Source organism: Taudactylus pleione, unplaced genomic scaffold (genome assembly GCF_031769625.1).
Source record: "Taudactylus pleione unplaced genomic scaffold, aTauple2 ptg000198l, whole genome shotgun sequence".
In the NCBI taxonomy this organism is placed as follows: Eukaryota; Metazoa; Chordata; class Amphibia; order Anura; family Myobatrachidae; genus Taudactylus; species Taudactylus pleione.
The window spans coordinates 15,888,866-15,903,827 of NW_028284600.1; the positions used below are offsets into that span (position 1 = coordinate 15,888,866).

Below are 14,962 nucleotides of genomic sequence, written 5' to 3' on the forward strand. Positions count from 1 at the left end.
CCCTAGGCCAGCCTCCTCTCTGCTCCTCGGCGGCCATCTTCTCCAGAACGCATGGTGAACGCTGCTGGAAGCGCTGGACGGAAGCATCGTGGTCTGGGTCCCCCCGCATACCTCTCCTCCGCTGTGGCTCAGGTCTGTGTATGCAGCGCTGTGTCCTACCAGGCCCTGTGTCTGTGTAGTTGAGTAATCAGCGCTGTTAGTGCAGGAATTGTTATTTCTCTGCATTGTATGTGACTGTGCTAGCGCTGCCTGTAACTTTTCTTCTCTAAACTGTCAGCTTTATTACTGTCCCTGTTCTTCTGCTAAAGCCCTTGCGGTGCGGTGCTGCAGGGTGGTCTCTCGCCTATTTAATACTTAATTGGTGAGAGAGGTCACATACGTGGTGCCATCATGTCTGAAAGTGATTTTCCCCTCCGGCTACAGTGTACCACGTGCAAAGTACCGTTAGTGGAGGGGGAGGGTAGCGCGGAGGGCCTTTGCCGGCAGTGTTTGTCCATGGCGCGGCCTATTACGGTTACAGCACCGGTACAGGAGCCGCCCTGGGCTTGTTTCGCTCAGGCGTTAACAGCTTTAGTGGGCCAGTTAGCTCCGCAGCCCGCGTTTACTCCGATGGGTTTGTCCCAGCAGTCTGTGGTGTCGTCACCCATGCAGGGGTTCCCACGACAATTGGTGGTACCCCACAGTCTCCCTATTTCCCCGCTCCCGGGTTCTCAGGAGCCAGCGTGGGTTAACTCCCTGACGAGTTCTGTACAGCACTTGTCGGATGTGTTGCAAGGGGAGTCTGTGATGCGGCCTCATAAAAGGCCGGTGGCGTCTCTGTCCGCTCCTTATGAGGATGACGAAGGGACGTCTGATGATGGGGAGATTCTGGATCCTTACGATCAGGAACCTCTCCATACTAAGGACGCTGATGCTAAGTCCAAAGTATATATTCCTGGACTTATTCGGGCGGTCCGCACAGCCTTGGTGATTGAGGACGAAGTTCCCCCAGCGGCTAAATCTAAGTATGCCTTTTTCAAAGATGTGAAGGGCGATGCCACAGTCTTTCCTCTTTCGGGTCAGTTGGTGGGCCATTTAGAGGAGGCGTGGAAACAACCTGGCAAAAGATACCAGCCGCAGAGACGCCTGGCGGTGGCTTATCCGTTCGCGGATAATTATTTTGCTAAGTGGGAATCCCCTCCACAGGTGGATTCTCACGTGACCCGTCTTGTCCGTAGTGCCACATTGCCGATGCCATCCATGTCCTCCCTTAAGGATGCTACGGACCGCAAGGTAGAAATCTGCCTGAAGTCCGCTTATTCCCTTGCAGGGGGGGCAGCACGGCCGGCTATGGCCATTTGCTGGGTTGCCAGAGCGATGGAGCGCTGGGCGGATTCATTAGAGGCTTCTTTTGAATCCGACTGTCCGGCCGAACAGGCGGAGTTGATTGGCAATCTCCGTGATTCGGCCACCTACATCAACGAGGCGGCTCTAGACATTAGTACTCTGGTGTCTAGAATTTCTTCAGCAGCGGTGGCTGCTCGTCGCACCTTGTGGCTGCGATCCTGGAAGGCGGACGCAGATTCCAAGAAAGGTCTGGAAGCGTTGCCGTTTACCGGAGAAGTTCTCTTCGGTCCGGATCTGGATAAGATTGTGGCCACGCTGGCGGCAGCCAAATCTGCTTGTCTCCCGTCGGCCGCTGCTCCTTCTGGTTCGGGACCATCGTCCTTTCGGTCATCTAGGGCCCAGGGCAGGCCCAAACCACAGTCGTTTCCTCGACAGGCTGGCCCTAAGAAATCGGTCAAGCCCCGGAAGCAGGCATGGAGTACCAGACGTCCGGCCCCCAAGCCAGATGACAAGCCTGCGGCCTGACGGTCCGGGCCTCCCTTTGGGGGATCCCAGGGTGGGAGGCCGCCTGCTACAGTTCGCCCAGTGTTGGTCGACCACTACGACAGACACTTGGGTTCTGGAGGTGGTTTCCCACGGATACGCCCTCTCCTTCCGGCACAGACCCCCGGCTCGCTTCTTCACCACGGGTCTCCCATCAGACCGGAACAAGGCTACGGAGCTGCGGAAGGTATTGCACACTATGCTCCAGGCTGGAGTTATAGTGGCTGTTCCATTCTCCCAGAGGGGCCAGGGTTTCTATTCAAATCTATTTTTGGTACAGAAACCCAATGGGTCATATCGTCCGATTCTCAACCTCAAAGCACTCAACAAGTCTTTGCGGGTCCCGAAGTTTCGGATGGAGACCCTACGGTCCATCATTCTGGCGCTGGAACCTGGGGACTACTTGGTGTCATTGGACATACAGGACGCTTACCTGCATGTCCCTATTCTTTTGCGCCATCAACAGTTCCTCAGGTTTGCAATCCGCAGCGACCACTTCCAGTTTCGGGCGTTACCTTTTGGCCTGGCAACAGCACCACGTGTTTTCACCAAGGTGATGACGGTCATGGCGGCTTCTCTGCGGCTGCAGGGAGTCCGCATGTTGCCGTATTTGGACGACCTGTTATTGGTGGCAGGATCTCCAGAGCTCCTGTTACGCCACTTGGACCTGACCATTGCACTGCTGCAACGGCACGGCTGGCTAATCAACTGGCAGAAGTCCACTCTAATCCCGTCTCGGAGGATTCTGCATCTTGGAGCCTTATTGGACTCGGGACAGCAAAGGATCTTCGTGACGGAGGACAAGATCTCTGCTTTACAGTCAAGGGTGCGCAGTTGCCTGCACAGCCGCCGGGTGTCCTTACACTCGGCGATGAGGTTACTGGGCTCCATGGTGTCGGTGTTCGACATGGTGGAATACGCCCAGTTTCACTCCAGACCTCTGCAGCACCTGATCCTGTCCAAGTGGAACGGGCTGACTCAGTCTCTGAAGTCCCAGATGATTGTGCTCACCCAGGAGGTTCGCCTGTCCCTTGCGTGGTGGTTACAGACGACCCACCTCAACAAGAGACGTCCGTTCTGGGTTCCAAATTGGGTCCTGTTGACAACGGACGCCAGTCTTCGGGGCTGGGGAGCAGTTTCGGGTCCACACTTGTTCCAGGGCAGGTGGACGCCGACAGAAGCGGAGCTTCCAATAAATATCTTGGAACTCCGTGCGGTCTTCAATGCTCTCCAGCAGGCACAGCGGTTTCTCCAGGGTCGCCCGGTGCAGGTCCAGTCGGACAACGCTACCACCGTGGCCTACATAAACAGGCAAGGAGGAACTCGCAGTCGGGCGGCTCTCGTAGAGGTCTCTCGGATCCTGGTTTGGGCGGAGCGCAATCTTCCGGCCATATCAGCGGTCTTCATCCCGGGAGTGCTAAATTGGGAGGCGGACTTTCTAAGTCGCCAGGACGTTCATCCGGGGGAATGGTCCCTGCACCCGGACGTTTTTCAACTACTGGTGGACAGGTGGGGTCTTCCAGAAATCAACCTCATGGCGTCCCGGCACAACAACAAGTTGCCAGTGTACGGGTCTCGCACAAGAGACGAAGGGGCGTCTCTGGTGGATGCTCTGTCCGTCCGGTGGACGTTCCGGTTCGCATACCTGTTCCCTCCGGTCTCCCTTCTTCCACGGGTAATCCGGAAATTCAAACAGGAAGGAGGGACGCTCCTGTTGATAGCTCCCGCGTGGCCCAGACGGCACTGGTTCTCAGACCTTCAGGGTCTGTCCGTGGACAGTCCTCTGCGGTTGCCGCTACGACCGGACCTTCTGTCTCAGGGTCCTTGCCTTCACCCGGACCTGACTCGGCTGTCTTTGACGGCGTGGCTGTTGAGACGGCCATGCTGAGGTCCCGGGGGTTTTCCAGCTCTGTGGTGCGTACCATGTTACGAGCTCGGAAACCGTCTTCCGCGAGGATATACCATCGCGTGTGGCATACGTTCTTCCAGTGGTGTCGACCGAGAGGTTATGCACCGCGGGAGTTTCGTCTGTCTCGGATTCTCGCCTTCCTGCAAGCGGGACTAGATCATGGGCTTCGCCTTGCTTCTTTGAAGGTACAGGTTTCGGCCCTATCTGTCTGGTTTCACCGTAGGATTGCTACAATCCCGGATGTGCGCACCTTTATGCAGGGTGTTCTCCGCATTCAGCCGCCCTTTGTTCCACCTGTGGCGCCTTGGGATTTGGCTGTGGTCCTGAGGGCTCTCCAAGGACCGCCGTTTGAACCACTGGGCTCAGTGGATCTTAAATGGCTAACAGCTAAGACTGTTTTCCTTCTGGCCATTGCTTCGGCCAGACGTGTTTCTGAGTTAGGGGCTCTTTCTTGTAGACCCCCTTTCTTGGTTTTTTATGGGAACAGGGCAGTGCTCCGCACTCGGCCCGAGTTTCTTCCCAAAGTTGTTTCCCAGTTTCATGTTAACGAGGAAATAGTTGTTCCGGCCTTTAACTCACCGGGTCTTTCCGTGGGTGAGGCCTCTTTGGATGTTGTGCGGGCCTTAAGGACTTATGTTGACCGCACTTCTTCGTTTAGGAAGTCGGATGCTTTGTTTGTCCTCTATGGCTTCCGTAAAAAGGGTTGGCCTGCTTCAAAGCAAACTTTGGCAGCCTGGATCCGTATGGCTATTTCTGAAGCTTATCTTCATGAAGGCCTACCGGTCCCTCCTTCTCTGAAGGCTCATTCCACTAGGTCTGTGGGTCCTTCGTGGGCAGCTCGACGTGGTGCCTCGGCAGTTCAGATCTGCAAGGCTGCTACGTGGTCTTCTGTCCATACCTTCGTGAGGTATTACAGGTTTGACACCTTCGCCTCTCAGGATGCTTCCTTCGGGCAGCGGATTCTCCTTTCTGCACAGGAGCGTCCCCACCCTTAAAGGATACTGCTTTGGGACATCCCCATGGTATCCTGTGGATACCCTATGGACCCTGAAGTAGAAAATATGAGATATGGTAAGAACTTACCCTTGTTATCTCTATTTCTACGAAGTCCATAGGGTTCCACAGGACTCCCGCCCTGTCGCACCTGTGCTGCAGATGGGCTTTGCTCTGGTCACCGGTTTTCCGTCTCCCTCTGGTGAGAATGTGATTCTTGTATGTGTCCAGATCTTTGTTCTCTCTCTTCCTTCTTCTCCTCCGGCCTATGGCTTGGTAACTAACTGAGGTGCCTTGGCCCGGGGGCGGGGTATAGGAGGGGGACCTAGTGCATCCTGGGAGGCTGAAAGCTTAACTCTTTGGTGCCCTGCGACTGACGTCACACCTATACCCCAAGGTATCCTGTGGAACCCTATGGACTTCGTAGAAATAGAGATAACAAGGGTAAGTTCTTACCATATCTCATATTTATCCATGTCCTGTACTGTATTGTACTGTAAGTCACTGGTTAACCTATTTGTTTATGTACTTTGTAAGGTGCTTCGTAACACTTGTGGTGCCATATAAATGAATGATAAATAATAATAAATAACTCCATGAATCTGTATTCTTCAGCATAAATCCATCAAACCAAGGTTGTATGTACAGTATATTGGGTGCAAGCTGGTCCATTGGTCCAGGGAGGCCTACACTGCTTGCCCTGCACCTTTAAGACTGGTACACAGTAGATGATGTCAGCAACGGGACCTGTCAGCATCAGCAAGTGCATACACACTTGCCGATGCCAGGAGCGACAGCAGGAGCCATGCTGCACTTACGATATCAGGCGATGTCATTGACAATGCGCCGGAGTGCGCATCATCAGCAACATAGTGGGTACACACTGGAGGATGTGCCTGATATGACGCTCTGATCAGCTGAATCGGACAACATATCGTCTAGTGTGTATCCGGCAATGGACTGTACTTTTCCTCTCCGTTGATGCTGCAGAAATCACCGGGACAATGGCACCTGTGCCATTTTTCTGAAGACATGCACAGTGAATAGGGCACCCCTATCCTCATCTACAAAAAATGTTTTTGCCTATACAAAGTGGAGACAGTAATATTGTGTGCTGAACCATGATTCATCAGATTATAGTCTATTCACTAAGATCTGGTCAATCAAACACATGTCAACACTCCAATTGACTTTAAAAAACATTCACAAAATGACTGTCAACAGGTGGTATAGGCGGCATTATTGGCAGAGCCAATGGTTTGATAGATAGGTGTCATTGGTGTGTGATAGAGGTTAGTCCACACAATGAATAGCTTAACCAGGGATTGGTTTATTAACCAGGTAGACCAGCAGGATGTGAGGCAACACAGGGTTAATCCAGCATAACACAGGGACATGCAGTATAAGACTGATTCATCCAGGAGTAGGTTAATGCAGGTGGTGTGCGGTGGGATGGAGCATGCACCTGCAGATACATGCAGTAGTGGTAGCAGAACACCTGACGGAAGCAGGTGGTGACACAGTGGCATCTGGTTTGCGGTGTCTATGGCACTATCCCCTCTTTGGAGACACTCAGAGGCATGTCCTTAATATCCGGAGTTAGGTAGGGGAAGATGTATGTACAGAAGGCACACTGGTCGGAGGTTGAGCATGCCCAGTAGCACACCTCCGTTACTATGGGGACGGATGACCTATGAGAAGACAGAGCAGAGTGCTCTCCTCAACAGACATGAACACTTTAAACTGTTTGGGTACAGGATAACGGCGCTCGGGATCCCAGCAGTCAGAATCCCGATGCCGGCATCCCAACAGGGTTAGGATACCGACACTTGTCGGTTGATATCCTAGCCCTCCCATTCTCCCAACCCTTAACCCTCCCTCCCCGGTGCCTAAACATAACCTCCCCCCAGTGCCTAAACCTATCTTCCCCCTCCCTGCACCCTAAACTTAACCGTCTTCCTTTAGTGCCTAACCCTCCCCCTAACCCTGCTACTTACCTTCGGGATGCCGGTGGTTGGGATACTGGTGCCGGGATTCTGACAGGTGTTGGGATTCTGGCATTGGTATTCTAGGTGCTGGCAACCCATGTATTTCGGGAATATTGACTGTATCCCCTTTAAACTGGCCTGTTTCTCAACAGACAGGTCCACATTTTATTATATACTTCATTTTGATTTGCACCTGTTCTTCTCTGAAAGCGATTTATTAGATTATCCTTTTGAAACACTTTTCTAGTAAACTATTTGCAACTGCAACTTCACTTAAAACCAACAATGGAGAAACAACACAGCAGATGGAGCCATAGCTCTCAGGCCTAGAACAATTCTACGCCAGAGAATGTGTCTAATATCTCAGCAACAAAAGCCGCTCTCCACACTTGTGTACGACCTGCTGTGGAAAAAGTAGGTTAGAAACATTAATGCAAGTGAGGAATAAAACGGAAAGTATAACCAAATGGGAATATATCATGTGGGAAAGCAGGGACAAGGGAAGTAGAAGAAGATTCGTTGGGAGAGAAAACAAATTCCCCCGTCATTGCTTATTAGTCAGATTTCTTTGTATTATTTCAAACATCTCTGTTCTTTTTAAAGTTTGTTTTGTTAAACTTTAAATACACAGAGGAGTGATGCCTGAAGAGACTTTGTAGTGCATCATATGTAATGCAAATGAACACTGGATCTTCATTTCCCTGCAACAGACGGTCTTATTAATATGGTAATAAGGTCAGTAGTCCCATGAAGTTTTGGCATACACCCAGCAAAGTATTTTAACTTGAACACAAGTTCTTATCCTCATTTTTTTTTTGTTTGAACTTTCAATACAGGGTTTCTTTATAAGATCTGATTTAGCTAGCTGTTGTGCCCGGAGTTCCCTGTAATTTTTTATACTGTAGTTGTGGTCACTAGCCAAAGTTCAGTTCAGGCGTCAAACAGCATAATCCAGGTCATAGACAAACATACAGTCCAAGCAGTAAACAGGATAGTCAGGGTCAGAAACAAGCATCAGTTACCAGGCTACAGACTGGATACAATACAGCTCAAGGCAGGAGGACTGTAATGCTAGTGAGTGAGTCCTATATCCAGCAAGGCCTGTGTGCAACAGGTAACTACTTAAGGCAGTTGGCACTAATAAGCATTAAGCAAGAGCCAGCCCCTAGATGACATCATAGCATGTGACTCCCATTACCGGAGGGTGAGACAGCAGATATGCCAGCAAAACAGCACCAGTTAAAAACCACTAAAATATTTGTTGAGTAAACCAGTTACATGCTGTTCCTAACACATGGCTTGCAAACTGGTAAATAGAGTGGCTAAGCGGGAGATATATCAAGCCTTGAAAAAATATATGGGGAGATGTATCAAGCCTTGGAGAGTGGTAAAGTTTCCCAAACCAACCAATCAGCTTGTAACTGTAACTGTAATTTATCTAGCACAGTTGACTGAAACAATGAACATTCCAGTTACGTGGTGTTGGTTTATTGTTAGATAATAGGTACAGCTGTACTCACTGTTACATGTACACTGGTATTGGAGTAAAGCTTGAGTGGAGCAGGGTTCTATACAGCTCATCAGCTGGAGAATGTATGCTGCAAACAGATAGCAATACAGAAATCTGGAACAGCATTATATGCAGGTACTAAACAGGTTCTTTTTAGGAGCTAGGTAGGAGACTTCTGTCTCTCACCATGTCACTCTACAGAGTAAAGACAAGATGATCCCTGCACATGTCGTGATCATGGTGGCCATCTTGGTACAGGGCATGAAGCCTCCCTGAGGGATCAGGAAGGCTGGAGTCTGCACAGTAGCGCACTCCTCTTTCAACAATGAGGACTAATTCAACAAGCAGATGTGTAGCAACGGTGTGGTCACACAGATACGAGCAACTCCGGATACATGTGAATATCCGCAGCCACCTTGCACGCAACTCTGAACCACCCCCATAGTGTTCACCTCTTCTTCATCTCCTGTGTAGCTCTTACGTGGCTATATAACCCCTCATGTGCTACATACAAACACACACTAGCTGTACAGGTAGCATTACAATTCTTGTATATAAAATAATTAACTTAACACAAAAGTGTGTTGGTGAGGTGATGGTATAGAATATATACCAATGAACTTAACAAAACAATGATAAATGATGTTGGACAATTGTCCTTTCAGTTATAGGTAGAGATGTGCGCCGACCCTCGTGTTTTAGTTTTGGATTCGGTTTTATCTTCGTGTTTTGGTTTTGGATCTGTATTTTAAAAAAACAAACAAACAAACAGCTAAAATGACGTAATTTTGACCTGTTTACATGCAATCCAAACCACAAGTTCAGTTTCTAAATCCGAGTTCCAAACCACAGGAAAATCCAATCTGGGACTCGGTTCGACTTGGTACCCCAAAGTTTTTCCGAACTTGGACCCGGTTCAATTCAGAACCCTTAAATTTGGTTGCTGTCAGTTCTCTGAGAACTGGACCCGCACATCTCTAGTTATAGGTTTGAATTATAGATGCATTCCACTTAAAAGCCTCTCTTTGCGGGACCGTGGCATTAGGCATGGGTTGGTTCTCCCCTGTAGCCTCCAGAGACAAACTGTTTCCAGTTTTTTTTATACCTGCGTATGTTGCTTTAATAAATCTATCTTTGTTGATTGTCTTTAAACAGTTATTTTATGTTGTAAATCAAATATCAAATGTCCCCTCTCAGTTTTACTTTAACCTTGCTCATGTTTTCCACCTGGTTGCAATCATCTTCTTCCATAACAGCCATGTCTCTAAGGCCCAACTGTAAGAGTCAGTGGTGATCTTGCTGAAGGACATGTATCGATCTGGGTCCAGTTACAAGGAATGGCTGTAGAGCAGATATTGATGTATATTTTATATAGCATGCATATTTTATATTCTAAAGCAGAGTGATGAAAAAATATAGACATTTATCTTAGGCCTTCTAGGCATCAATCCTTTTTTTCCATATTACTGTTCTATCAAGCATGGTGCTGAACCTATTTGGGTTTGTGCCCCAGTCGGTAGATACAAATCTATGGGGAAGACGCGCCTATCCCTGCACTCCTCAAAGACCTACTAAATGGCTGATCAATGAAGATACTGCGGGATATATTTATCAACATGCTGCTGTAAGTATTATATTTTTGATTGCCTTTTATAGCACAGTTTATCAATAAAAAACTGTAGTGGCCCAGAGCGGTAACAGTTAACTTACAGCTTCCGCAGGCCAGTCTCAGATAATATCCAGGATGACCCAACTAGTTAGTTTGCCTTTTGAACATGCGCAGTTCCATTATTACAAATAAATAAATAAAAATATAAAACTATTGAAAAAAATAAATTTACACAAAACTTCAACACTGAAAAATGCTTTAGTTAGGCTATAAAGCATTTTTTTTTAAAATAGTTATTTGCATTCTTAATTATAATTATGCAGAACACATTTTGCATTGGTATATATTGTATACTACAGCGATGTATGTACAGGTCCATTATTTAAAAAATAAATAAATAAATAAATAAAATATAAAATTATTGAATAAAATTACATTTGCACAAACCTTTCAACACTGAACAATGCTTTATTTAGGCAATAAAGCATTTTTTTTCCAATGGTTCTTCTGCATTCTTAATTATACAGAACAAGTTTTGCAGTGGCATATACTGTATACTACAGCGATATATGTTCAGTTCCATTATTAAAAAAATAAATAAATAAATAAATAAAAGATAAATATTGAATAAAACTACATTTGCACAAACCTTTCAACACTGAAAATGCTTTATTTAGGGATTAAAGCATTTTTCCAAGTGGTTGTTCTGCATTTTTAATTGTACAGAACAAGTTTTGCAGTGGTAAATAATGTAAACTACAGCAATGCATGTTAAATAGGCTTCCCCATGTAAAGTCCTACAAATTATATTGATTTTAAGGGTTACTGTTGTCGATAGTTGTGCTATTGCACTGTAACTCCTTGATGGCCCTATTGCCTTCACCCATTGATAATTATGCTCTTGCATCTGCAATTAATGGAATGGATTAAAAGTTTAGTAAGTATATGCCTGCCCAACTTCACTACCTCCACCATTCCCACCCACTCTGTCCCCTCTCTTCCTAATAGGGAACCAAATTCCCTTCAAGAGAAGAGTATTTCTATGATCAATGATAAGGCTTCTCACTCTGGCCTACATATAATTATGAATTCTACAAAGGATTAAGTATTTATTTTCTGCAATAGACACTGTCTAATCATTCTGCTACGTAACTGCATCATCATTATTTTAAAGTCAATAATGAATACAACATAATATTGATTATTTAACAGGTCTTGGACTTAATGTAATAAAGGTTTAATTTAAATCAGCTATAGTAGTATAGAAATCCTATTGCAAAATGACCTAATTATAGAGTCGGTTTGTAAGTGATTTGCTATTGGCATTTTAATAAGGAGAGATATCTTTAACAGGATATAAATTATAGTGTGATGATCATAAATCTTATCACTCAATATGTCATCAAGTGTATCATTAGCCTCCTGTATTTTACCCTGTTATATGATAGATGTGAGCCTCAGTTGTGATTAACATATAAAGTGTGTATGCAATTCAAACTATTGTAAAGGGAATTCTTGATTTTTGTTTACAACCTTCAATCCTTGATGCAGAACTTAAGCCTATACATTTTTTAAACTCACAGATGTTGCAGCTAGGGAACCCTATCCCAGGATTGTCAGGATCCCGGGATTTAGGGCAAACAATGGTTGTATTTCAATCCAGGGATTGGTGCCTACAAATCCCGGGATTTTCTGGATTAAAATATGTGGTTTGTCTTTAGCTCAGGGGCAATGCTGAGCACTACTTCCTTCGGTTCAGATGCTGACCCCAGGCCTCCTACTGCTTGCGGCTGCATGTGACATCATAAAGATCACACTGCGAAGCCACACACCAGCCCATCCCTTTGTATGAGCACAACCATCCGCACTGGAGTCTGTGTGCTCTGGTATTGATTCACTCAATCACGGGACTGAGATTTTTTTCAATCTCGAATCCAGGATTAAAAAAGTGAGCTGGGATTGGCCTCCCTATTTGCAGCCCTCGACACACTTCGTTCTATTACATCATTGATTTCAATGCTTGCCAAATTTCTTCTTGTTTCTTCAAGTTTTTCCTATAACAAAGGATTTTTGGGGGTCTTTTAGGTTTTCATAGAAATGTTAATTTAATTTTTTTTAACAATTTTGTAAATGATTGTTGAAAAACCTACTTCCCCAGTATCAAATATCTAGCTTTACGGAGGTTTCTCTATTTGTTAACTAATTTATGTGAAAAATCAACAAAATACAATATCATTGCAAAATGATTATTAGTATCTTTTATTTACAGTATAAGGTGTCGCAAAGTGCAGCATAAACATAAAAACATGTATAAGTGAGTATCAGAGGATACACTACACAGACATAGCATAAAAACTACCTTTACAATAAAAATGCAGATGGAGTTGTAGTGGGCTACTTGCTGATGCTTGAGGGAGCATGCAATGGTGATTCACATTGAGGGCTTGGAGTCAATTGGGTACACAATGATCCTGTACCCTATGTATGAGCAAACAAACTGTGTCAGTGCCTCTGAAGGGGAGAGATAGTGGAGCACTGGTGACATGGATAGTGCTAGGTAAAAATAAGGGAAGGGGCCCTGCCTGTGAGCCTACATGCTTACAGAATGTGTGAAAAGTTGGAGGTTGAACTGGAGGAGGCTGGTAAATTTGAATGAAAATTTGCCATTAAATGGGGCTTTTAAAGCTGGGAAGCCTGATAAACCATCTGACTAGGTAAGGGAGAACCACAAGTTAAGTCTCAGAGGTGAGCGTGAGAGGAAGAGACCAGGCTAATTAGACTGCTGGAAAAGCAACTTGAGAAACTGAAGGAGGAGCTGATATGAAGCGAATACGCTAAGCATGTCGGACTTGTAGATCAAGTCCTATATTCGCTTTGACAGGATCCAAGGGTTGTCAGGATATTACAATCGGCTCAATACATTTTGGTGACTGTGCTGGATCCTAGGTTTAAGTCATACCTATACGTCATGTCTTTGTTCACAGAGATGCAAAGAGCTGTTGGTAAGGAAATTGTCAGCTCAACCGGCACGTGATGCAGCGATGGCTCCTCCTTCAGTTTCTCCAGCAAGTGCGGCTGCCAGAAAAAATCAAACCTTTTCCCAAAAAAGAAGGCCTTGACGCGCTTCATGTAATGTATGTGTAGGCCATTAATTGGCTGCAGCTGCCCACAAAGAAAAGTTTTGTACTCTTTTCAAAACAGCATATATTCACAAAATAGGCTGCGCAATCCTACAATTATTACCCAACAATATGCCAATGTGTAATCAATATAATGTTTATTACAGCAATGTCCTAAAAACACTAAAATTAAAACAGCGTATGCTGTAAATGACTTAATTCATGAAAAGTCAAATAAAGTACAATTTAAAACACTTTGGTTAGCTATCATATCTGGAAATAACTTAGTTGCTATATATAAATTGTGCCTTGAAAAGAGTATTAGATGGTGTTCTCCAGTGTTTAAAAGTAGACAAATAGGTACCCAAAGTTCCAAACTTAGGATAAATGCACTTGTATTGTTATTTGTTAATTACCATCCTCCGTGGATCTTTGTATATTGGAAAAGCAAGTCGGAGCATTGGTAGCTGCTCTTGGTAACCAGAGGAGTGGAATTAGAACTGCATAATATAGCCGTCCCCGGCATTCGGAGACCGTACTGCCAGTATGATCATGAGCCTGCAGATAGGTCTATCAAATGCAGCACTGCTGGAAATAGGCTGCCGTAAGTGGATGGTTTACCCATGCGCCGGGGCTCCGTGCTGTATGCCATCTGCTGTGGCTGCACGTCTATGCTGGGTGTAGCCACAGTCTGTGTGGTCTGGAGGAAATCAATCACCATTGTTGTTTCCAGTCCTCAGGCGCTATTAGGCAGCCGGCTGTGGTAGGTGTGTGGTATATTGTTCGGTATTCCGCTATTTCCTACACACTCCGGGTCAAGGTCTGTAAAATCCATCCACTGTTGGTAAATTAACACTGGGCTTCGATTTTTGCCAGTCAATGGCTTAACGCGTTTTTGTGCTACTTAGCACCTTTGGCAGGAGCATGATGTTTCATTTGATAAAACGTGGACTTTTTAAAGGTGACTTACTAATTATGCACAGATGGTGCCTCCATAGTAATTAGTGAAAGTCGTGCCTTTCTCAGTTACGATTAACTCTTTGTTTTGTGGTATGCATTAAAAAGAGGACAATACTTTATACACGATTCTATATACATACAATTTCACACTTAAATAGTTTAACTATGAACTTGACATAATGAATAATTTAACGATTCTCTAAAATATATGCATGTTGTGGGACCTGTTTATGACATGGGTCAAAGCCACATCTATATTATTCAATAATAAACCCACTATATATAATTAGCTATGTATAGAGATAGATGCATACATTTTCCATTGGGTGAAGGATGTTTATCCACATACTATAATGGATGATACAATTGATTCCAACAGACTATATTCAAATATATATGCTAATACTCAAAAGATGTGTGGGGATGAAAAGACCCCCACTTACACATTTTCCCTCAGTATTATTATCATTACATTTTATTTATAGGGCGCTACAAGTGGTCCGCAGCGCCGTACATACAGTAAAGGGTACACAGAATATTACAATAGAGTAACCAAAATATAAACAGAACACAAGTAACAATTAGCAACAATTCTCCATACACAGTACAGCTCTGAAGGTGAAGGCTGTCATATAAGAGCTAGAGAAGAAGGCTGTGAAACAGTAGGGAGGCGGACCCTGCTCCTATGAGGGGAGGGGGAGACGGACAGATGACATGAGGCATGAGTGTGTAGAGGGGGACCTGACTGCAGGAAGTAAGCAAGGTAGAGATGGCTGAGACGGGAGAGACAGAAACCTGGTAACATTGTTATGTGGTGGAAGGGTATGCTTTGATGAACAGGTGGGTTTTCAGTGCACGTTTTAAGCTCTGCAAGGTCGGGGAGAGCCTGATCGAGCAAGGGAGCTCATTCCAGTGGAGGGGGGCTGCATGGGCAAAATCTTGGATACAAGCATGAAATTAAGTAACCAGGGTGGAGGAGATGTAACAGTCATTTGCAGACAGCGG

General features: G+C 45.5%; 1 protein-coding gene across 4 annotated transcripts in view; it reads left to right on the forward strand.

Moving 5' to 3' along the window:
• The window catches only part of DNTT (DNA nucleotidylexotransferase), a 473,464-nt gene that overhangs the window by 51,072 nt on the left and 407,430 nt on the right, over positions 1–14,962 (forward strand). Inside the window, exon 3 of one of the 4 annotated variants that reach the window (XM_088477000.1) lies at positions 5,532–5,534. The exons of the other annotated variants lie outside the window; for them this stretch is intronic. Within the exon in view, the coding sequence (XP_088333126.1) occupies positions 5,532–5,534 (3 nt within the window). The remainder of the gene's footprint in view (positions 1–5,531; positions 5,535–14,962) is intronic. 4 annotated transcript variants of the gene reach the window in all.